This window comes from Argentina anserina, chromosome 7 (assembly GCF_933775445.1).
Source record: "Argentina anserina chromosome 7, drPotAnse1.1, whole genome shotgun sequence".
Lineage (NCBI taxonomy): Eukaryota > Viridiplantae > Streptophyta > Magnoliopsida > Rosales > Rosaceae > Argentina > Argentina anserina.
The window spans coordinates 2201113-2227302 of record NC_065878.1 but is presented as its reverse complement, the minus strand read 5'-3'; the positions used below and the strand labels follow the sequence as shown (position 1 = coordinate 2227302).

At 38.6% G+C, this 26190-nt stretch overlaps 1 protein-coding gene across 1 annotated transcript; it reads right to left on the bottom strand.

The window, feature by feature from the left end:
- Window positions 1–12244: 12244 nt before the first annotated feature.
- Window positions 12245–14589, bottom strand: LOC126803114 (cytokinin dehydrogenase 6). Its single transcript, XM_050530869.1, has 5 exons — window positions 13898–14589; window positions 13605–13732; window positions 13246–13506; window positions 12818–13080; window positions 12245–12728 (listed from the first exon to the last, which is right to left on the bottom strand). The coding sequence occupies exons 1-5, from the start codon at window positions 14511–14513 to the stop codon at window positions 12395–12397; spliced, it is 1602 nt and encodes a 533-aa protein (XP_050386826.1). The 5' UTR covers window positions 14514–14589; the 3' UTR covers window positions 12245–12394.
- Window positions 14590–26190: the final 11601 nt, after the last annotated feature.

Genomic DNA, 26190 nt, shown 5'->3' with positions numbered 1-26190 from the left:
GTGAATATTAAAAACCCATAGTGAAATTTCATAATGTCATCTGGACTATAGCACAGTGTAGCCACCCCTCCTGAACTGAACTTGACATATTCAAAAAGGGGGCCAGCTGCTTGATGGATCTCTTCCTCATGGATTTCTATCAAAGGATTTAATTAAAACATTCAGTGCTTTTGAAATGCAATATGTTTTTTTTTGGGAGGGGGGATATAATAACTGATAAATTTATTTTTGGTTGTTTAGAATCTGAAACTTGTTCTGATTTTCAAAAGCGCACAGATATTAAGGGCTTTTCAACTTCGTTTCCGGTTATTTTTATATAAGGAGGAGTTTTTAAGTTTTTACGGCATTGTAATATTCAGCAGACCAAGAATCCAAGTCTATGGTTTTTTCTTTTCTTTTTTGAAAACAGTGAAACGAATTCATTTGGCATAAGCCAATCCAAGCACAAGGCTCATAACGATCACAAGGATCATGCATAAGGGTGACAAACTACCCCTAAGCAGACACTACCAACTAGGCAATAAACGTAAAAAATGAATCTAAAATTCGAAACTAAATCGTCCAAAACAAGCAGGCATAATCAAAAGTTCGGAACTAAAAACAAAAATTAATGGCAAACATAAAAATAATCACACACCCTAATTGTGCAAATTAGGAATGTGGGTGGCTCAAGGCGTGCATAACCCGAGAGACGTGGAAAGAAAAGGATTGGGCCAATCCAAGAGCCGAAACCCAACGAATTAGACCGCATCCCAAGCCCATGCCACGTCCCAAAGGCCAGCCGTATGACCTAGCTAAGAGACACTCAGCCGACCTTCATCGCCACCGAGTTCCTTCCGGCAGCCTTTGGTAGACTTGCCTCTTCTAGGTTTGGCGCTGCTCCCTACGAGATCTTAACACCACTCCTCAGCCGCAATACCCTTGCGTCGAATTCCGCCCAAGCAAGGAAATACTTGTCCCGAAACCTTAGATTTGCTCCTCCTCCTTACCTGAGATTACCAAAGGCTCAGACTCGCCAACACCGAGTTCTGGAACCGCTGATGTCGAAGCCCGCAACCGATCTGCAAACTCACTTTTGTGCCCCGAACACCTCAACAGTACAACCACCTCATCCCAACGTGGCACACCACCGTTGGATCTGAAAACTCGCGCCCAAGGACGCCTACAGATCGGCCAGGGAGGATCCCGACGCCACCAAGAGTTTCACGAAGCCCTAGGTTTCAGAAATAAGGCTCCGGAAAAGATGGAGCTCTTTTTTGCACCCTCATGGTTTCATAAAACAATTATCCAAGTATATGGTTTCATATTGAGGTTTCACTCAATAATTGTAGGCATCAGCATTATGGAGCAGATTCTATGCATGGTACAACTTGAATGGGTGCATTGAGAAGAGCTACTCATATCCCACTGACTTCTTATTTGCCCTTCATGTAGGTGATGTAGCATAAGTGCTCCATGACCACAACATCTGTAAGTGTTGCTTTAATTGTTGGGTACATTGCATATATAATTGGTTCTATACGTCTTGCTACAATCTGGTCAACTGAGATTGATGAAATGCTTGAATTATTGGCGCTTTTAGAGAAAATGGAATTTTTTTTTGTTGCGTCAGCTTTTCCAACAGCTTTTCCTATAGACACTTAGGAAGCAACATTTTAGTTATCAGTGTTCTTAAGTGAGACAACCCTGTGCTATTTGAGGTAAATGACATCCCTGGCCTTACTATTTCTGGGATCTAGTTATTTACAAACAACTCTTCAGAAAGTCTCAAAATAGAATTTTACAGATATGAGTACTTCCAGAAGACTGAACACTAGTGTTCACAAATTTCCTTAGTTAGCCAATACTGGGTGTCAAAATGTACATTGTCGGCAATTTGAATTATTTTGTCTTCAGGAACCCATCGCCTGCATAACCAATACAAGTTAGGACCCCTTCTTCAGAATATTCAAAAGCAAAGGTCCTAGCTTGGTCCTGGAAGAAAAGCTGAAGCTTCATTTTACGCTGTCATGATTTAGTCTTCCAAGCAGCAGCGGTGCTTTGAGTGGTTTCAGAAATATAAGCACTGATTCTTAACCATTGCTTCATGTAATTATAATGGGGGCCAAGCCATCAGGAAACTTTATAATCCATACATTGTGCAGTGATTTAATAGGTAAGTGAACTATGATCCCTAACTTTCTGACACAATGGCAGAATTTATTGAACAGCATTATGCCTCTCCTCTTTGTTGTCACTTTGTTGATAGATTCTTTATCTTTAGTGCTGGATGTGTATGGAGGTGGATGTGCGCATAAAAATCCTTTTAATGTTCATACTGCTAATCGAAACCTGTCGAATGAAATACCAGAGAAATGGGATCTCAGAGACACACACCATTAAAACTAGAAGACAAAAAAAATGAAAGTGAAGGAAAAGAAATAGTTAAGCTGCTTTTTTGTCTGTTTAGTTGCGTGAAGTCATTTCGATCTTTAATTTCATGCTCAAATATATTTTATTAATAAAATAAATAAGTATTGTCAACCAAAACGCACGTGAAAATACATTAATAACTCTAGGCTATAAATTAATTTAAATCATCTTTCAATATACGAATAATATAATAGTAATTTCAAAAATAATAAATGTAAATAAAAAAATAGTGGGTAGAAGTTATGTGCAATAATTTTCATATTCCCACTACCTATCCCCACTAGATTTTTGTAGGTGAGTGCTAGTTTTTTCTATTATTCTTCATTAGTTACTAGATTTTTTTCTTCCTTTTAGCCACTTTATTTCATTGTGGGAAGAACTTATATTCATACATTCTAAAACAACATTTAGACCTCCTTATTTTTTTTTAATTTTGTATTCATTTTGTCAATTGATATGAAATTACTAAAAAGATAGATATAAGAATAAACAAAAAAAAAGTCAACACCGTACATTTGGTTTCTTAAATTTTTTTATCGTAATAATTTCAAACGGATTTCTCTCTCATCTAATTAAACTACGATATGATCTTTTCTAATAATATTCAGATGCATCCTAACAAAAATATTCTTCTTGTTCCGGGAGAATTACTATTCTACCCTTGTGTGTGTCTTAGCCTAATAGGTTTCCTGTTAGGAGATAGATTAGCATCTCCGTAGTAGATTAGGACTCCGAATCCTACGGGATTGTGGTGTTGTAAATGCCTATATATAGGCCCCCATATCATTCAATAATATACAAGTATTTTCATCCTCAAACACGTTATCAGCACGAAGCCCTAAAACCCTGAATCTTTTAGAGCCTTCCGAAATTTTTTTTTTCTCTTCTTCCCTCCGTCGCTCCTGCCCGCCGCTGCCTCCTGCCGCCGCCGCAGCCCCCCCTGCCCTCGCAGCCCCTGCCCCTCGCAAGCCCCGCAGCCCTGCAGCTCCGCAGCCCTGCAGCCCCTGCCCGCAACCCTGCTGCTCGCCGCTCGCCGCATTCGCCGCTCGCTGTTCGCCGCATTCGCCGCTCGCCGTTCGCCGCATTCGCCGCTCGCCGCTCGCCGCACCTGCTGCTCGCCTCAAAGCATTCAAAATTGCTCCTCCCGCATATTCACGCAAGAGACGTGAAAATCACAAGCAAGGACTTCGCTCAAGAGAAGCTACTCCCGTATACTACAAACCTCCCAAGGTAAATTTTTATAAACATTCCCGCTTTTGAACGTATAGATATATTATATCGGGCGCTATTAGCCTTCTTCTTGTCTTAATTCCGGCCTTTCTTATAACGCCGATGAGACTATAGAAGGATGGGTTTCCCCTCTTGGTCGATGTTTTCTGTGTGACGGTCCTGGGGGAGTCACGATTGTTTTGAAAGGGAAGTTAATCGATTTTCGTGTGGTCGCCTGAGTGCACCGCTGTTTTGGGTGCGATCATGAGTATCGCCGCTTGCATCGATTTTTCTTGTGACCATATACGTCACCCCTTCTAATTCCTATTATACTTGAATCTAATCGATTCTGTATTCGTGTTTGTAGATGTCATCGCCATCTCGACCGGAATTTGGCCTTCTTGATCTAGAAGGAAAGGAATACCACCGCTGGGTTTCCGACATGGAACTCGCGTTCGAGAGCCGAGGGATTGAAGGCATGTTTGCCGACCCTCCTGCTGATTTCCCACCTATGGCTAAGACTCAGACTCTCATCTTTATGAGACGTCACATCCATACAACTCTTAAGAGGCAATACTTGAACGTAAAAGATCCTAAAGAATTATGGGACAAACTACGCTTGCGGTACAACAACGTTCATGATAAGCTTCTCCCTGAATTGACCGTTAGATGGGATAACATCCGTCTATTGGACTATAAGAGAGTGGATGATTTCAATCAGGATATGCTATGCTTGCAATCCGATCTTGGCACTGTTGGTGTCATCAAGACCGACCTAGATCTTCTCAATAAGACATTGGACACGTTTCCAATCAACTATGAGGTTCAAGCTCATACGTACCGCACTCATGTAGAGGAAGGGAAGATCCGGTCTTTTGCCGACTTAATGGCACTCTTAGCTAAGAAGGAGAGACATTCTGAGATTCTCCTCAACAACAACAATAGACCTGTTGGCACTAAAAGAATTTCTACGCCACAAGCTAACTATGGGAAAGCTCCTAAGCAAAAGAATCAATCAAGGAACGCTCCATATCAGCACCAAAATAACAACTCTCGTGGTGGGAGGCAACAAGGCCGATCTCGGCCTCGGTCCAATACATGGACCCGTGATGGTGGCGGCGCCGCACCCTCAGGGGGAGGCCGTCCCCGTCCCACACTTCAAGGAGGCCGTGCGCCTCCTAATGCCTCCACTTCCGGTAATGGCAAGTCTCCATGCTTCAAATGTGGCTCCTTCAAGCACTTTAATCGCGATTGTCGCGCTAGCAAAGAGATGATCAAGGCTTACTCCGCCTACAAGAAGTTTCTACAACCCGAATCGAATCAAGTGGATGAGGACCATGAGATCGAGACTCACCATATCTCCATGAAACCCGAGCCCCTTGCTTCTAAAGCTAGGCCTCCGGTTGCTACCATGGATACTCCCGACTTTGATTAGTCGTTTTAGCTTCTTTAGCTTTATGATTCAAGTATTGTTATGGCCGACCGCCATTGTTATTTTCATTGACTTTGTAATAGTCTTTTGATTTTGGAATTAGAAGTTTATGTGTGATGTATTAAAGATTGGCATTCAATAAAATTTCTCATTTCTTGCTTACAAGACGATCTCTTTGAGAATTTTATTTATCCGACACTTAGCATGATGATCAACGTGTGCAACTCACGTGGTTTTTAAATTGGACGCTTTTGGGTCACATGGGACCCCAATAGCACTACATTGTGAATTTGGAACTTAAAATTCGGAAAACGAACCTCGGAACGTCGAAAAACGACGTCGTTTTGCCTTGGCCGGCCCCGGTTACTATTCCGGCGTTTCCGGCACGTTTTGCCGGCGTATTCGCCGTCTTCCGGCCATTTCCCGGCGTTTCCGGCACCGCCACTCGGCTCCTGCCGGCGTCCCCTGTCGGACCTGAAGTCCCGGCCTCCATACCGGCCAGTTTCGACAGCCGCCGGCCGGTTTTTCCGGCAATAGGTGCCGCCGGTTTTCCACCGAGTTTTTCGACGATTTTTTTTCGTCGTTTTCTCGTGATTCTTCCGGCATATTGCAGTAGCCCCTGCTGCCACGTTTTCCTCATCCAAAATTCACCCAGTTTAGAGTTCTTTTGACATGGTTTTCCGGTTTGTTTTTCCGGTTTTCTCCAAGTCCGTTATATGCACTCACCGGTACTCTTTGTGTGTGTTTCCACACCATTTTTGGATGGTTTATACCACCCTCGTTTACTGTTTGGTATTTCACTGCTTCAATACCATGATTTCCAACTCTTTAGTTGAAGAATGTAGTACTATTGCCATGTGATACATTCGATGGGATCGACCTTCGTTCCGATTCCCTTTCTTACAATATCCTACGGCGTATTGTATAGAATTGTTCCCGTGTCGCTGACTCTCTTAATTGTCATTTTGTAGATGTCCCGCGGTGAAATCGAATGTCTAGCTGATTGCGGAACCACCCACACTGTCCTACGGCACAGGCAGTTGTTCACGGATCTAGTGTTTTCGACTTCTTCGATGACTACAATGATTGGCTCGAAATCCATCATTCAAGGAAGAGGCACTGCTTCTTTCATGTTGCCTAATGGTACGACTCTTAACGTCGTAGACGCTCTTTATGCGCCGAAGTCTCCCCGCACCTTGCTAAGTTTTAAGGACATACGTGCCAATGGTTTTCACCTCGATACTTATGTTGAGAATGGAGAGGAATATCTTTGCGTTACCTCTGAGAAAGCAGGCCATCGCCGCATCTTAGAGAAGATGAAGAGTCTTGGGAATGGTTTGTATCTTACTTCCATTCGGATCTTTGAATCATATGCGGTTGAACGCAACTTTTGTGATTCGGACTCTTATATGCTTTGGCATGCCCGTCTCGGGCACCCTGGACGTGATATGATGATTATAATTCTTAAGAATTCACATGGTCATCCATTTTTCAAGTCCCGGAAGCGATTGGAGGATCACCTCACCCGTGCTCCGCACGGTGAGGCCGTGCCGACCCATGCACCGCATGGTGAGGCCGAGCATGCCTCACTTGGCAGCTCCACGGCTTTCATGCCGTCGGTGGCGGCATCCCCTCCTTCACAGGAGCTTGTGATGCCTCCCGTGCTTTCACATGCCTCCATGGCAATTTCTGATGCCCATCGCTCGTTTTGCAAAGCTTGTTCTCTTGCTAAATTTCAAGGAAGTCCTTCTTTTGCTAAGGCTTCAACCGAGAACATTCCATTCTTACAACGTATCCAAGGTGACATTTGTGGACCTATTCAACCAGAATGCGGACCTTTTCGATATTTTATGGTATTGGTTGATGCATCGACGCGTTGGTCACACGTCGCATTGCTATCCACAAGGAATGCTGCATTTGCTAAGTTATTAGCTGAGATCATCAAACTTCGGGCTCACCACCCCGATTATACTATCAAATCCATTCGTTTGGATAATTCTGGAGAATTCACCTCCAAAACTTTTGATGATTACTGCATGTCTATTGGGATCGAAGTTGAACATCCCGTTCCTCATGTTCATTCACAGAACGGTCTAGCAGAGGCTACCATCAAGCGTATTCAGCTTGTTGCTCGGGCAATGGTTATGGGTACTAACATGCCGGTCTCTGCGTGGGGATATGCAGTGTTGCATGCAGCGACACTTATTCGTTTCCGACCCGCGGCTAACCAAGCGTTTAGTGCGTACCAGATGGTAACTGGTTACGAACCCAATATTTCACACTTACGCATCTTTGGTTGCGTCGTTTATGTGCCTATTACGCCTCCGCTGCGTACTAAGATGGGTCCTCAGAGACGATTAGGTATCTATGTTGGCTATAATTCCCCAACAATTGTCCGCTACTTAGAACCAACCACCGGAGATCTCTTTACTGCAAGATTTGCAGATTGTCACTTTGATGAGACATGCTTCCCGTCGTTAGGGGGAGATGGGAATGTTATCATTCCAAATGAACGTCAGGAATTGACGTGGTGTGTCCCCACTATGTCTCATTATGATCCCCGCACTGCTCAAAGTGAGTTAGAAGTGCAACGCATTATCGACCTCCAGAAAGTCGCGGATTCGATGCCCGACGGCTTTGTAGATATTGCTAAAGTGACGAGATCAAACATACCCGCTGCGAACGTACCGGCACGGTTGGATGTCCCGAAATACGGGCGTGGAAGACAAGCTCCTGGACCTAGCAACGTTGGCACCGCCCCTGACAGTGGGACGGAGGCCGACGGCGGCACCACCGTACGCCGTGGTGTTCCCGGCGCCCCTTGTGGCGACGATGCTGAGATGGCCCAGCATGGAGCAGCTTCGGCCTCGGCTCCTCAAAGAAAAAGGGGAAGACCGATAAACTCTAGGGATTCAAAACCTAGAAATAAGCGAATGACTAAGGCACAGCGCGTCATCAACGATGAATCACCATCGTATGAAGTTGTGTCTGATTACAGCTATGTCCATGAATCAACTCAAGTGTTTCCGTGGGACGCTATGGAACCTTGTTTGATGCCAGAGAACAACGAAATCTCAGTGAACTACACAAGTGAGCAGTCGGTCCGAAACCGAGCCACCACATGCATTGATGACGTTTTCGCTTATTCCGTCGCACTTGAGATCATATCTGAAGACAACGTTGAACCTCGCTCTGTAGCTGAATGCGAACGCAGAGCAGATTGGCCGAAGTGGAAGGAAGCAATCCAGGCAGAACTTGACTCATTAGCGAAGCGAGAAGTCTTCGGAAAGGTTGAATTGACTCCAAGAGATGTCAAACCTGTTGGACATAAATGGGTCTTCGTTCGTAAGCGAAATGAGATGAACGAGATCGTGCGTTATAAGGCAAGACTCGTGGCGCAAGGATTCTCACAACGACCTGGTATTGACTATGAAGAGACTTATTCTCCTGTTATGGACATCATTACCTTCCGCTACCTTATTAGTCTGGTAGTGTCCGAAAGACTAAACATGCAGCTTATGGATGTGGTCACAGCTTATCTCTATGGGGATCTTGACGCAGAGATATACATGAAAGCTCCTGAGGGACTACCTTTACCTCCATCAAGTGCCTCCAGACCACGGAGTGCTCATGCAGTCAGATTACGTCGTTCGTTGTACGAGTTAAAGCAATCCGGAAGAATGTGGTACAATCGGTTGCATCAATACTTGGTGAGAAGGGGTTACAAGAATGATGAACTATGCCCATGCGTGTTCATACGAAAGACAAATTCCGGATTCGTCATCGTTGCGGTCTACGTTGATGACATGAACATAATCGGCACTCTTGATGAGATTGAAGAGACCGTGTCTTATCTGAAGTCGGAATTTGAGATGAAAGACCTAGGGAGGACGAAATTCTGTCTCGGCCTTGAGCTTGTTCATAGAGCCGACGGCATCTTAGTGGATCAGTCAAATTACACGCAGAAGATGCTTCGACGTCTCAATATGGATCTATGCAGTCCATTGTCTACTCCCATGGTCGTCCGAAGTCTAGATATCAAGAAGGATCCCTTCCGTCCTAAAGAGGATGATGAAGACGTTCTTGGTCTTGAAGTTCCATACCTTAGTGCGATTGGGGCACTATTGTATCTTGCTCAATGCACTAGACCGGACATATCTTTCGCAGTGAACTTATTGGCTAGATTTAGCTCCGCATCTACGCTACGTCATTGGAATGGAATCAGGCATTTGTTTCGATACTTGAAAGGTTCCCTTGACATGGGATTGTTCTACCCCTATTGCAGAGAGAACACCGCCACGGTATCTCCCCACACCACCGCCGTCACCGACCCCGGCCTTGCCGCCGTACGCCGCAGCAACGCCGCCGGCCGCCATGGCGTGGAGACCGTGCGCGGTGCCGAGAGCAGCCACCGGTCCCGTGCAGCTCTTTCCCCCGATGCAAAGACTCCAAACAACTTGTTAGTTGGTTATGCCGACGCAGGGTACCTCTCTGACCCTCACAAGGCTCGTTCTCAAACCGGTTATGAGTTTACCATTGGGAATACGGCGATATCTTGGAGATCCACAAAGCAATCTCTTGTTGCTACTTCTTCGAATCACGCAGAGATCATCGCTCTCCATGAAGCAGTGAAAGAATGTGTTTGGCTACGATCACTTGTTCGCCATATTCGTGATTCTTGTGGATTAGTCTCTACAACTGATCAACCTACGTGCATTTATGAAGATAATGCTGCTTGCATAGAGCAGACGAAGTTAGGTTTCATCAAGGGAGACAACACCAAGCATATTTCGCCTAAGTTCTTCTACAACGTTCAACAACAGAAGTTCTTGAATGTTCAGATCAATCAAGTGAGTTCAGAATCCAATGTTGCGGATTTGTTCACCAAGTCTTTGCCTAAATCTACTTTTGTGAAACATGTGAAGAGCATTGGCATGCGTCGTTTATCAGAACACTAGAGTTTGGTAGACTTCAGGGGGAGTCTACATCACATGTTAAGATCCTTAAGTAGTTGGTGCGTTGTGCTCTTTTTCCCTTCGATCAAGCTTTTATTTTACCCAAGAGGTTTTTGTTTTGCTTGACAAGGTTTTTACCGAGGCAACGATGTGTGCACCATGCAACCTAGGCATGCGACACAAGGGAGAGTGTTCCGGGAGAATTACTATTCTACCCTTGTGTGTGTCTTAGCCTAATAGGTTTCCTGTTAGGAGATAGATTAGCATCTCCGTAGTAGATTAGGACTCCGAATCCTACGGGATTGTGGTGTTGTAAATGCCTATATATAGGCCCCCATATCATTCAATAATATACAAGTATTTTCATCCTCAAACACTTCTCACTTTGTAGACGTTAACTCTTAAATTTTTAGCTTCTTATTCTTCCAGTTTATTGTGTTCCGCCAATTTGAATGCATTTTGTTGTAATGAATTGCATATAAATTTCATCTACTAATTATGTTGTGATTCTAATTGAACTAACTTGAAAGACTCGATATATCTATTATTTGAACTGACTGAATGAACGTTTGAAGTTAGAAATATAGTTATATTAATTTTATTTAACCATGGGTATTTTAGGAAAATTACAGAGGTCTAAATAACATCTTAGCTACTTGTGAATAGATAGAGGCTCAATTAGCAGGGAGGTCCAAGTGCTGATTTTGGAGGTATTATAGGTATATGATATCTAATATCACGGGAACTAAAATTTGTATTTTCTATTTTACAATCTACACCTTTTTTTCTTTTTGCAATAACTTTAATTAGGGCGGGCAATGATACACAATTGCATTCCAACCAATTCATATACTAACCGTACCAAATATATTAGTATATCATCAAGTCGTATCATGATACACTGTACAATATACTGTATCATAAAAAGATAGTTGGTAGGTGGTACAAGTTTTTCGTGAAACATGGTATGCCATACCAACCGAAATAGGAGTTTTATGAAAAAAAACTCTAATATATGCATCCGTAGTGAGTTCAACTTGGTATTTTTCTATGCAAGTTGAAGTCAACTACTACTAGGCTATCATTGCAATTACAACAACTCATGTAAAACAATATATATTCTTAAAAACTATATATATCCATAAATTTTTCAACCGTAGATTTAGTGAAAAATAAGTCTCAACCGTAGATTTCTGTTAAATTTATAATTTTTTGACTTTGGCATGTTTAATTTATGACTTTATATTTGGTAATTTGGTTAAAGTTGTATAAAATTTTGTATTTGTGTTGTTATTTATTATAACTTATTTAGATTGGACATTTAAATTTTTGAGTCATAAGCATGTTGGTAAAGACTCATTACCAACCGAGTATCAATCGTACCAATTAATTGGCATACCGACTTTATTGGTTGGTAAAAATAATATATTTTTTATATTAATTATATGTTGATTGATAGGCGGTATCGGAAAAATAATATTGATATACCTACTGATCCACTATAATTTTAATTTTATTTTAGTAACATGTGATATGTCTCTTTATCAAGTTATAACAAAGGGAATGAGGAGTGTAAATTGTAATCGAGGGAGTGCAACAAACACAAGATTCTGCAAACTGGGATCCCTTTCTGCTTTTATCCCGCTCAAGGCGTCTTGAGCAGATTTTTTTTTGTCCTCCCATTAAGGGTTAAGTTTAAGTTTTTCTCTAGTTTCTGGGCTTCCTAGAACATGACTGATAAATTAAGTTTAGACCTTAAAGCCATAACGGCTATTCGACACCATAGTGTGGAGACCAGTATCAAAATCTTAAATCAACAAGACAAAATTTTGGCTACATGATATCTTGGTTCTTTCTTTATTTTATTCCTGGAACATATACTTGGACATGTGGTTTATCTGTTTCACATGATTAATAATTTAATATCCATATGAATAAATTTATGTACGTACTGATGCAAAAATTCGAATATGTAATGGAACTGAATTAATGTATAAATTACTTTGTCATTCCAGATTCTGCTTCATCACTTTGGAAGTGGCTTAAACCTGAACTATATATGATCTAATATAACTGGCTGTTTTAGTGGATGTATGGCAGTGCCAAGTGAGGCAAGGCTTTGTTCAATAAATTGGACAATGCCACTACAGGTTAATTGCACATAAATTGGACAAGGCTTTGCATTCAAGAAATAATTAGCCAGACTTAACGATAGTTAGTAATTACATCTACTTGAGGGCTAACGGTTTTCCAGTCCCTATTACAACTCTGGAAAAAAATTACCCTCTCTAGCGCCCTTGGCCTCCTTGTGATGGTACTATAGAAGGCTCATGCGTGTTAGGTTAAGGCAAATTTCCTACATGCAATAAGAACCTCTTATTTAGTACTAGATGGCGACTGATGAGTGGGATTTTGCCTTTTGAAATATTCTTTGCCCTGGAGCAAGTATTGCCAAAGGGTCATAAGTAGATTTTCTTTGCACAAATTTCTCCCAGTGTGGACCAAAGTGGACCTGCCACTCTTCTTGTTTGGTGTAATGAGGTAGATATTGCTTGACCCCAAGATTGGCTGATTCACAGAATTCTAGAATTCTTTTGTTCTGGACTAAGATGTGTTCTAACCCATCAATTCCTGTTGAAGAGGGAACTGCAGAGGCAAGGAATGCCACCAGGTAAAAAATTTGTCCCTCCGGTAAAACCACAGAAGTTCTGTTGTCCCACCTGAAATAGGAATCACATCAAACATTAAGACAAGCCATATATAGGGAACTTTGGAGATAATATAATAGCACATTTGATGCAACTGTTACTTTGATCTGGTAACTGGATAGATGAGGACTGGGCCGTTGCTTGTTTCTGTGAGGATATCGCCGAACACTCCTTGAGCAAAATCATGTATTTTGCTCTTTGGTATAAAAAGATTGAGCCATGGGTGTGGAACGTCCCACTTATCTATTGAGCGTAGTACCATCTCAGATACATGTACCCTGTCCAAGAACTCTGTGTATGTAACTTCTGATGCAAATAGCGTGGAAGAGATGTAGCTCAATTCAGACAATAACATGTCGACTTCCTGCAATGTCAGAAAGAAATGTATGAGTGGCATTCAGTTGTATATGTTCTCATAGATATCCATCGAGCATTTATTTTCTCATTATTTAGAAGGCTCAGAGTATATGTCACACTTCAGAGAAAGGGAAAATAAAAAAGTGTCTAGGCGGGCCATTGCATGCTTCACCTGATTCATTATCTCAGTCTTGTCCAGGTTGAAGTATTTGGCCATTTCTAAGCAGAATAGAGTTCTTCCATCTGACTTGAACTCGTTTGCCTCAACTGGGTCTTTTGGACTGAATGATAATCTCCAGTTGTTTAGCACACCAGTCCGGTTTATTATCACAAATCCTTCGATATAGTTAAATGTATTTTCGGCAGATATTAGATGCTCCTGATCTCGAGTAAATGCTGTGAAATCTGAATACAACACTCTAACCCATTTTACCTGTTCAAGATGGAGATTGCATTAACAGTTAGCACTTTTTTACTGTACATGGAAGCTTAATATATGAGACACATTAGCCTAAACGATAATGTTTTTACCCTTTCAGGTGCTGCTTCCAACAATATACTTGCGTGGGTTATGATGCCAAACTGACCAAGTCCTCCAAGAACACCATGAAATAGGTCATCATTCTGATTCTCTGAACATTTGACAGTCTCTCCTCTTCCTGCACTTAGTAAGCAACAGTGATATATCCTTGTCATTTCTGACCTCTGATATTGGTCTCATCTTCAGTGGTGTTATATCACCACGAACTCGATCTCCAACCCCCCCCCCCCCCCCCCCCCCACAAGGAAAGAAAAGAAAAACAAAGAAGTTTAGTGTAACAAACCTGTAACAACTTCCAGTTGGCGGACATTGCTGATCTGGGGGCCATGTCGGAATGCCTGCCCGCTGATCCCAGCATTAGACAGAGTACCACCAACAGTTAGATATAGGTAGTCTGTCCATGATCTTGGTGCTAACCCATATTTCAGGGTTTCATGCAGGATGTCTATCCACAACTCACCGCCAGAGACATCTGCATATGGAACTTCTCCAGTGTAAACATGTATTTCTTGCTGCTTAAGTGATTCCATATTGACGACAACTCCTCTGTGGGCTTGGGACTGGCCCGCCAGTGAGTGACCATGGCCTCTAGCTGCAACTGTGAGGTCTGAACGAGGACCATTATCCCAGATATGCTTGATTAAGGTGGCTATGTCCGAAACAGTTTTTGGATGCATCACTGCCACAGGAAGTAACTGATACCTATTGCCAAAATCTCGGGCTGCATGCTGGACTTCATGAAAGTTGAAATGGCCCTCAAGTGGAAGTGTGATTAATGAAGGTAGGTTTGGAGAATCAAGGTTCACTCCAACAATTACACAGCTAACAAACATGACCATGAAGCAATTCATAATATACATGTTTATTTTCTTCAGAAGGTGAGCTGGTGGATGCCTCATTTCTGTTAAAAGAATGGAGGAAGCTGAAGGGGAAAGGAGTAGTCGTTTCAGTTGCTTCTTAGTAAGAGAGGGAGAATGCGAAAGGATAGGTGTAGAAGAGCATAGGAGTTAAGGGTTGGGAAGGATATATAAAGGGTGAAGGGCTGAAGTGGATGAGTCAACATATCATCAGTTAAGACTTAAGAGAATCCGTATAAAGACTGCCTACATGGGTAGAAGAGTTTTAAGATTTTGTTTTAGTTCTCCTTTTTGGTCTTTTTTGTTTATAAGAGAAGCCATCACAGAGATGCCAAGTTGAAGAGAAAAGTCACAAGAAAGCAAGATTTCACAAATCTTGCAACTTTCCCAACAGATGCTACCACAATGCCACCTTTTTCCGATCCCTTCTATAAATTTTATTATCACTCAAGTGTTAGGGACTGTTTCCATTTGTAGTAGAAATTACTCAAATTAGGGGGTATCTGCTTCGGATGGTAATGCTCATATTTGTGTATTGCATCAGATGAATGACCAGATGAGGATGCTGAACTTGAAAACCATTGTTGTCATGGTGTTAACATCCCCGTATCTAATTGCAGATCGGATGAGTAAGATTGAGAGGAAGAGATGGAGCTGTGGGGTTGTTATGGGTCCAAGTGACACGTGAAGTTCAAATGGTTTTCTGCTTTGTGGGGAGGTTGTAGAGCCATGATTGGTTTATTTTGGGACCCTTCTGGCTCACTTTGATGGGTGAAGAAGGAAGGAGGAGTAGGGTTAGTGTGGGTTAACTCACAACTTGTTGGAAGTACCAGCAATGAACGGACTCAAACACTATTCTCCTCTGCCCATCAACTGTTCTAGCCTATGGTTCTCAGGAATGGACCTGTTTGAATGATTCTCTTGTTTATAAGTTCTTAGTTTTAATCAAACTACTCTGCTGCAGTTTATCACTTTTCTCTGCAACTTGTGTTCTTTAGCACCAATTAGAAACTTGCATCACTATGGGGAGCATCGCATTTCCCCCCTTTTCCCTTTTCATGGGCATATGAATAAAAACTCCGGTACTTTTTTCATCGATTATCTATATCTCATATGTTATGTTGTCCGACTGTGAACTTGAACCTAAATGAAGATTAACAGGTTATCGACATTCACAACTTGTCGAGATGTCCAGCAAAATACACTTGTGTTCTACTGTGTATAAATTTGATTTTGGTGCTATAAACAGTTTTTTTTTTTTTGGAAGTGTCTCTAATGCTGTGTACTAATTACTAAACAAAATACACTAGTCTAATCTGTCTCAAATATAAGAGGAGATCTTCTGCTGTAGCTGCCACCATAATGTTTTATGCAAATGGACAATATATTACCATATAATTCTAAAAATATATATTTCGTAGAATCTAATCAAGCCTCTTATGCAAAACATCTCAACAAGGAGTGTCGGATATTATGATTTCCGATAATCGATGATCCAAGCTAAACCAGAAATTTCTCTTCTTTGGCTTGGAGCACTCTGACATATCAACAACCAAATCTTCCTCAACTTTTATATTGTGTATCTTGAAAAATTATACATTTTATCGTGTCAAACAACATAATCTGTGTTTTTTTCTCAATTATAAATCCACATTCGCAAGAATAGTCACCTTATGCATAAAATAATCTTTTTAGAGACTAAAACAACTATGAATCAACAACTATTATAATGACCTAATCTCGAAGATTTAAATCCAACTCGAGAGGCAGGCAACTTAGATCAGCATAGGCTTACTCATACCCGGGGCTTATGTTGTTGCGTGCTCTACTGGATTAGTGGATTAAATCGCTAATCGACTTAAAATCGGAGCTTCTTAAATCGACAAGTACTTGAGCCAAGAACTTTGGTATGTTCTTAAAATGGATTTGAATATTTAGAATCAACGGATGAGGTTAATGAATTCAGAAACACAAGTAAGTGTTCGTGCATCGACGAAGTTTCGAAGAGATTTTGTTTGTTTTGGTTGTTAGTCACTTAGTTGTTGTAAGAACCAAAGAATTCTTGTTTTTTTTTTTTGGTTAATAAACCAAAGAATAAGGTTAAAGGGTGCAGTGGATGGAGCAATGAGAACGACATAATTATGAGATCAAGGCCTACACAACATGATAAAAACCACATCTTGGATGACATGGTGACTTAGATCGGTCTGGTACAAAGTGTCCTCATCAAACACTCAAATCTTTGTTAGCATTATAAATTATAAGAATCTTATAATTTGATATAGATATTGGCTCTCGATTCCAATTCCTCTCGATCATCTCCCACACTGTTCTTTTGCCGAGTGAGAACTCTAGTAATCTAAATCTAGTATTCTCATATGTGGTGAAAAACCTAATCCTCCCATTGCATACTTTGTGGAAGGAGACCGACCCACTTGCTTCTTTTTTTTTTTTTTTGGTTAGACCGACCCACTTGCTTAAGAAATCAAAGTCTTGAAATTACTTGAGCATTTACAATGTGGTAGAGCAACTTATAAGGACCCATTGTGGGTCTCTCTTGTTAATCCCATCCTTGCCTAGTAGAATACAACTTGAAGCAGCAGTTGCACTTTGTAGAGCACTAGTCGTGGTATTTGGTATCAACAATAATGTGATATATATGTGCTTATATATTTATAAAATTTATGTGATATACATCACGCATATGTTTTGGTGAGTACCTTCATGGTGATATTATATTTGATAACAGGACATGGTAAGTTAAGACAAGAGTGACTCTTGATTTAGATTTGTACACAATTCTGGCATGGCATGTCAAAATATGCCATATCTGTTCCCTAGTCTCGATCTATAAAGCTGGGCTCTCTATGCTATGATATGATGCCTTGAGAGTCAACAACACATTTCGTTTTTTTTTTTGTCTAATTTTTCAAAAATAAATTAGCTATGACAAAAAATCACTTCTCACATAGTAGTATGACAAAAAATCACTAGTTTTTTGTTCTTTTTTTTCTCATTAAAATGTCACTTTTAGGTAACTTAATTATAAAAAAAGTCACTCACAGTGTGGAAAGTATAAACAAAAAAATTCAATTTCTTAATCCTTTAGACCGTTGTCACTAGTTAGTAAAAGTTACGCAAAATGTCACTGACTAAACTAATAATCACCGAGAAAGTCTTGTCATCGTCATGTCCTAGACGACCTCACCGTTGAGGCTCGTCTTCCCGATTCTAGTGAAACCTGAGTTGTTGACCATGCTGACCTTGAATTAAACAGGGAGGTCCTTGACAGTGCGTGACGCCACAACCAGATCACCGCCCCTTGAGCCCGAACCCGGGAGCTTGGCGAGATCACGGCAGTAGGTTTACAGCATCGTTGATCGTTGATCGCTGATAGTAGGGGATTTCAGGCTGGATTTTACCTTAAGTCGGGGTTGGCGACGACGTCGGTTTGGGTGAGATAGGTGGACTCGTCGTCGAAGGGATCGGGATCGGGCACAGATCTGATCTGGATCTGTCAACGGCGACAATAGTGCAATGAGATTGCGGTGTCGCCTTGGAGGCTACGACACTGAGGAAAGGACGACAAAGCTGTGTTGTGCTGCTGCTGCTTCTACTGATGCAGATCTTGACGGGGGTATCCAAATCAATTTTTCTGGGTGCCCATCAGAATTTTTTTTCTTTCGTTTCTTCACTTTCAATTTATATCCTTTTAGGGCATTCCTACCCGCCTTTTGGCTAGCTAATTCTCTTAACTTTGTCAATTTAACCATCTTTTGTGTTTTAAGAAATTAAAGAGTCAAAGAATCGAGCAAAGGAAAGATGGAGCAATGAGATAATGAGATCGTACAATGGAGATGAAATCTGGATAGAATTGGGAAATCTTTTCCTAGTTAAACCAGGAGATCAAGAATTAACAAGAGAATGAATCCATTATGCAATTGAAGTCCATATTAGAAGTGGAAATGAAATCCAAGTTCAATTGGGAATCCTAAGTCAACAGGAAAACCTCATTAGCTTCTAATTAAAAAGAGTATGTGACATATAACGATTCTAGAAGATCACATGCATTGCACTAGGCGTGTAAAATCATAGTCCTAAGATATGAAGACCCACATACTATCCGGCCCATCATTTTTTCCACCTTGGGTGTAAAATGAGCAGGGCAGGGCAGGGCCGGCCCTAATCACATTATGTGAAACCCAAGCCCCCCCTTTGGGCGGATAAAGTTTGGGCTTAAAAAGCCCGCCCATGGCCTAGCCTACATTCAACGCACGAATTTTAAATAATAAAATACTTTAATGTTTATTTGAAAAAAATTGATAGATATAGGAGTTGAACCCATAAACCTCTTCTTACATGAATACCACATTTATCAATTTAACCAACATACAACTAATTCTTAATCTTTAATATTTTAAATCTAAAGCAAAAAAAAACTAGTTATTACTAACATGGGCCGAGAATGGGCCGGGCTACGGGTTGACCCTATAATATACCATATGGGCTGGGTTTTGGGTCAGCCTAAAGCTTGAAAAGTGTTACTCATACCCTACCCATTCTAAAATGGGCCGAATAAATCCCGCCCATTAGTTTGGGTTGAGCCAGCCCGTGGCCCAATTTTTGGGCTATGTTTGGGTATGTCCGTGAGCCCTGGGCTTAATTTGCATGCCTACATTGCACATAAGTTGTCAACGTAAAAGAAGATGGATCAAGCCCAATACAAGCATACGGCATGGCAAGGAGAAGGAGGAGAGGTTGAATCAATATCATATAAGGAATCGTAATTGCATTAGAAATAATTAAGTCTAAGAAGGAAAGAGATAAGAGCTATGACACGTAGAAGATGGTAATCCTTTTTTGATTTGGATTCTACTCTATTGTGATTGGTTGAAGAAATTTGGAGAAGAACAAACCCTAGCATTGGCGTCCCCTATATATAAGAGGTACTATGCGTTGGTGTTGGCGTCACAACAAAGACAAAAAACACAAACTCTCTCATACTATCCCCTTTAGCCTAGATGCCATCAAGATAGCCTTAAATCTTGAAGGAGTTGCGATTTCAATGAGAGGCCAAGCCAACATCACAATCTCATCCTTGTGTTTACTTCATACTCTCTTTCTTTTGAATTCATTTGGTTTTATGATGAGATTCTTTTTAGGATTTATTCTCTGGTTGTTTCGAATTCACTTTAGGTTTAAGATTGAATTGGTTATGTGATTTGCGATTTCATGCTTGTTTAGACTATAGGTTTTCTTGGATTTTCGATATGCGTGCTTGGTTAACCATAACTCTAGGGATATTTAATCTTTATGATTTGTAAGTGTTCTAGAATGCATGTTAGGATGTTTGTGATTCATATTGCAACTAGCAATCTATTCAGTTCTGGTTCTCGTACAAAGTGGTACGGCTGAGTTCGTTAACGAGTGAAACTAAATTAATATGTTCTAGTTGATGCTTCCTTTACAATCTCGTAGTTGACAAAGATCTTTTAATACGTTAGCTAGGATATAGAGTGAAAGTCGTGATTCATAATCTGTTTTAATTAATTTTGGGTTAGTCAGTGAATGAATAATTCACATAGAGAACTACCTTCTTTCGGAAGACAAGGTGGGGATGCGGTGGCTTGCATAGCATAGAAATTGACATCCTAGATCTAAACTTGTACGTAGCACATACACATGTTCATTTGTTCATCATCAACTTGTTCGTGAGTGTGCTTTGTCTTGTTGTCGATTAATCCAATTGTAAATCCCATATGAATTGTAATTTGTAAATTGTAATTGAGATTAGTGATTAGAGCTCCCTAAGTCCACAGTAGTAGAATCATAAAATCATACTTGCATATACTACATTGATAGGGTTTGAAATTGAGAAATCTTATATGCCATGTGCCTAAAGGATGACTTCAGTTTTGTTAAAGGTTTTTTGGCTCATCCTCGCTCATCCAGCAGAGTTAGAATTGGGGGTCTCGCCAATTACCTTGCTGAGTCACGATGATAGTCACAACATCAGTCACTCTATCTATCACATTACATGTCACAGAACAATGTTAATGTGACTGGTAGTGTGATATGCAGTGTAGCTCACTAGTTTTCTAGTCACATAAATAGTGTGACAATTAGTGTGACTATCGATGTGTCTCCCAATATGACGTCTCATGGTGTGATAATCGGTGTGATTGCCTGTGTGGCTATTGGTATGACTACCAATGTGACACTTGGTATGACTCCTAGTGTGACTACTAGTGTGACAACGTCAATTTCGATATTTGGATCATATTAGTTTATTTGAGAAATTCAAGATCATATAATAACATACAAAGGTTCATTATTTTTAGTCATTCTCATCCTTTTCTTTATTTCCACATTTTCTTCTTGTCACAACATATTAACATAAAGTAGTCACAAGAATGTCAATATTGTAATTACCAATGTGACTGCAAGTGTGACATGCAGTGTGACTACAAGTGTGACATGCCAAGATGAATGTCTAAATCTGTGAAATTATATTAAAATTAAAATTAAATTGGTATGAGTATGCCCAGAATGAAGTTAGTTTCGTCGGAATAACTCGAAGAAGTACCACCATGGATGGCATAATCCCTTTGCAAGAATTGTTGCGCCGTGTACGGTGGTCAGTTCAGAGTGTGCCGTGTATGTATCAAATGAAATAGGGAAGATAGATCTTTCCAAAAGTATCAACCATGCTTAAATTCATCGTTGGACAGCCAGATAACGGCCGAAATTAGAAGAAAAAGATGCTAATGATGATGAAAACAAAAGAAGGGTAAAACAGTGATGAAAAAAAAAAGCAAAATGTGACATTTTTATAATTTTGTAATACATAAGTTGACTTTTATATAAGGGTCTGGTTAAAGAGACACACAATTTTACACAACTTTTTACACAGTTTTATAGCCATTAGATCAAATTAGGTTTAATGGTATTGATTAGTTTCCCACATGATGTGAAAATGACATGGAATTAATTTTATTTCTCAGCCAAATGAAACATAAATAAACAAAAGTACAATGTGAAGAAACAATATGTTCTTCAGAAACAAGAACTATGTGTGTTTGGCGCCGGCAAAGATAATAAATTAGCAGCGTGGGTATGAGACTATGAATAAGAAAACTGAAGGGTTTTCAAGTAAATTGATTAAGTGTTAGAGAGGTGTGGTAAATAAAGAACCAAGCTTCAGTTTGATGGTTCAAAATTACAATTTTTGGGAGAATTAATCAACATTCATTGTAGGATGGTGGTTCTAAACCAGAATGACGTAGATCGTTGTGTGTAGTTGTGATATCTATGAGAGTGGGTCTTAATCAAAACTATTGTTGTGAATGAGGTGAATTACGAATACTGCTAATAAGAGGGAAAACAAATTAGTTAACATGAAAATCAATTCCTATAGATTCATCGTTTTTCTGAGAATCTAATCCTTGCCTCATTTTCTCTTCATGAGATTTCATATTTTTATATGATAATAGTTTGAGTACAAAGATCTGCTAAGAGATGTAAGAGATAAGGAGCATATACACAAGGTTTAAAGAACCACATTGATCCTATGAAGGTGGTGTGATTTAATCTGTTGATCTTTATAGTTTGCTTCTTTCCCAACATGCCAATAAGATGATCGATGCTCTCCTTTTTCGGTTTTTGTTTTGATTTTTCAAAAGTTTGATTTATGTTTATTTATTTTTTGGCTTAAACAAAATTAATTTATGTCATTTGCTATATCATGTAGGAAACTAATCGAGACCATTAAACCTAATTAGATCTAATGGATATAAATCTGTGTAAAAGTTGTGTAATATTGTGTGGTCTTTGAACCAGACCTTACATAATGTTGTATATGATAAATTGACCTTTTTATAATTGGCAATTAAATGGTGACTTTTTTTATATAATTTGTGATGACAAATAATACCAATTTATAATTTACCCTTTTTATTTTCTGTTTCTTATTTTATTTTTCGTTACTTTGTTGGAATGGTTGGTATTATCATATTTGGTCTACATTTTGCTACTGGAGGGCTATGACACCGAGGATGATCAACTCATCTATGCCTTCAATTATCATAGATGTGAATCCAACTGCCTAGAAGTGCTTCAAGGTTGTAAATTGTGATTCTATTTAGTCCTTTGGGGTAGCTGCTTACAATTCCGCAATTTAAGCAGAAAAAATGTTGTCCTATCCTTCATAAGAAAAAAAATAGAAAATGGCACATAAGTCCTATATTAAGATGCTAATTATAAATAGATTAACCTAAATTGTCTTTATACTAATAATAACATATTTTAACAGATAAGGATAGTTTGTTTCTTTGATGCCATGTGTCTTAAATTTAATTACCAAATTAACTTTTCTTTAAAAAAAACAAAAACAAGACTATCAAAAACAAAAATAAGGACATGACTTTTACAATTAAGACATTAACAATTTGAACCTTCACAAATTACTAATATTTATTTATTTTAATCAAATTATTCTTCAACGCTTTTACTACACTAGATGAAATTTAGCTATTACTACATAACTGGAATTTAGTTGCTAGTGCATAGCTGGACTCATTGGAATTTAGATGTTATTGTACTCCATTGTTGGAATTTAGCTGCTACTGTACTCAGTGAAATTTAGCTGCTTCTACATCGTTGGAATTAGCTGCTATTATACTCACTCGATATTTAATTGCCACTACATTTGTACTTTTCCAATCATGTTATTGTAATGTATTAATTTAAGCTTTACTGTTACTGCTGACCCTGAACCTGCTACTGCCAACTACAAACTACTACTATCAATTAAGAAGTTGCTACTATGGATAAAGACTCAAATTCATATGTCTTAAGAAGTTGTATACTCTACTACTGCTATATTATGTATTGTTATTATTGTTTATAGTGCTTAAAATTTAAAATTTTCATAGTCTCTTAAAATATACGTTTCACTATACACAAATGAAAGCCCATAAGATAAATATTAATTTTGTAGTTTGAAACTTCTTCAAATTGTCGACGGTTTGGACAGAAAACTTGAATTTGCCAAAAATAAATTAAAAAAGAGAAAAAAGAAACTTGTCATTAGTTGGTTTTGCAACATGGTAATTATCATGAAATCAGTGATATTTTGACATTAATTTTGTTGTTGTTGTCATTATTATTTATTTAAAAATTGTATAGTACGTTTTTTTAGTTTTTTTTATCTTTTGTCTCGGATGTTATTTTCTTTAAAAAAAGTATGGGTGGGCATAAAAAACCGAATCATGATCTCGTCCCGATTTCATCCCGAAATTCATAGGGATGGGATGAGACAGAGGTCTAAAACATCCGTCTCATCCCGATCCCGTCTCATTTCATAATAGTGGGACGGGACGTGGGATAAATAATTTATATCCCACTTCGTCCCGTCCCGTCCCGCTTCTAATTTCATTTGAATTTTAACCATAAAATATTTTATCATCATCATACATTTATAATTTATGAGAACATTTTAAATGTATTTGATAAGGAAATTACTAACTTCAAATAATGAATCTTAGACCTTGGTTCATTTCCTAAAGATAAACAAGTCCCGGTTAATTTTTCTTATTAATATATGGTTGAAGTTATATGATATAAATAAAGACGAATTGTATATTGTAAATTTCTATGAACTTAGCAATCAGAATCTATATAATCTTATATACAATATATAATTATATATGTTTCTCTTGTATGATAACACTAGCTAGAATTTTTATGTACAATATCTATAACGCTATGATTTGAATGATTAATTTAATTTTTGTTGTAAATATAGTAGTAGTGGGCATTCTTGTAATTAGTCGTCTAGGAATATTATTGTAATTTGTACCATAACCTCATATCTATATAAGAGAGGGTTCTCTACTCAATAATACACACTTCATTCTATCATTATATGTGTCAATTCTCTATTTTCTCAATCTCTTTTAGTTCATTTTATAACACGTTATCAGCACGAATAGTTCTAACGCTGAGAATAATTTCTTACAGCATGAGTAACTATGATATCGTTGGTCAACCTAAAGGAAAGGTTCATAGATCAAACTTTCCAACAAGCTATTGGATTGGGTGAGAAGTTTTATCCAAACAATCTTCTTAGTTCTGCACACATAAGATGAAGACTTATCCGTCTTTGCATCAATGAGTAAAGTTTTTTGAATTTTTACTTTAATTCATGTTTTCTCAAACCATCATATAAGCGATCACCATGAATCATGAACTCCATATTTTTCGAAATTGTATTTATTTAAGATTTCGAATATTGTATATACATGCTAATTATTTTGTGATGCAACATCATCAACCACCAAATTTATATTATATTAATATATTTTGGTTGATACATTTTTATGTTTAGTAAATTTGTTCATGCTTATTTTGATATTATAATTGGAAATATATCCTCAATTATCGAGTGGCTAGTAGCCACCATAAGTAGCAATTGACATTTGCTTAAATAGTGCAGACTAGAAAGTCGCATGGATCAACTCTAAACTTACCATCATGCCTGGTATTTTGGCAATGTAAAACGTATTTTTTCGTTCATGGTTTGCGAATGAATTTCATGCAAGCATTCTAGAAGTAATGCGCATAACTGCTAAGTTGGTACCATTAATTTGATCATTTATATCAGACGTTACAAATGTGTAATATTTAATGTGCCCGAAGTTAATATAGCTCTAAATGAAATTTGAATACAATTTCGTTTGAAAATGTAACTGCTATATTGTTAGCACTAATTATGTAATTCACTCAGCTCCTAACTTAATATATGTGTTATGATACAATTTAAAGTCATTTACGAACATGTAATGCCAGCAACATTTACACTATTTGTAACTCATACATTATGATGCGTGAATTATGAAGATTAATTTGGTGATTATCACCGTTATGTCAGAATTATTATGGGTTTTAATTACGCAATTATTACATAACTCTTATGCCATAAGTATTTTGGCAATTAAATTCAAATATGAAATGCCATAAGCGTTAATGGGATTTCAAGTCATTCCCTTATTTACATAAATGGTGCACAAGTAATATTTATTTTGTCATTTATACCATTTAATATGTATGTTATGTTGGTTATCAAATTTAAAATCGCAACGGTTTTATTACAATTAATTTTGAATTTATGGATATGTAACGAGCATTATGTCAGAAGCAACCAACAATGCAAAATAAATTAATTATGCACGTAGCTGTCGATTTATTCGTTTACTGGTTCAATAAATACCAATATTAATGCCTACACGTTATGTCAATGAGAATTAAATTGTTCAGTTATAATTTGTTTTATTTCGGTTTTATTGATTATTATATTTTCCTTAATTCACATTCGTTATGGTTAAATAACATAAATAAAAGTTATGTTATATTGGTGATATTAAATGATGATGAGTCAAAAGCTCTAAACAGTGGTGATATTGGACGGGCTTGTTTCCCATTTAATCTAAATTATAATTCATATGTATTATCGACATTAAGGTATTGATTATTGTTCGCACTTGATGTGCAAATATGTAAGTTGAAGAGTATTATACTAGTCACAAAATTCGAAATATCAATTTCACTAAAAGATTATTTTAATAAGGACATGATTGGTATTACACCACAGTTATTACAGATTAAATCTTCTAATTATATATTGTGATTTATGAGTTTTTAGATATGTTCAAATATATTT

What these genes read in the sequence shown, in the direction of transcription:
- LOC126803114 (XM_050530869.1), bottom strand. Translation starts at nt 14,513, where the DNA reads ATGAGGCATCCACCAGCTCACCTTCTGAAGAAAATAAACATGTATATT. An exon ending in TGGAAGCAGCACCTGAAAGG is followed by an intron (nt 13,507 to 13,604) that starts GTAAAAACATTA and finishes CATCTTGAACAG; the next exon opens with GTAAAATGGGTTAGAGTGTT. An exon ending in AGACTGAGATAATGAATCAG is followed by an intron (nt 13,081 to 13,245) that starts GTGAAGCATGCA and finishes CTGACATTGCAG; the next exon opens with GAAGTCGACATGTTATTGTC.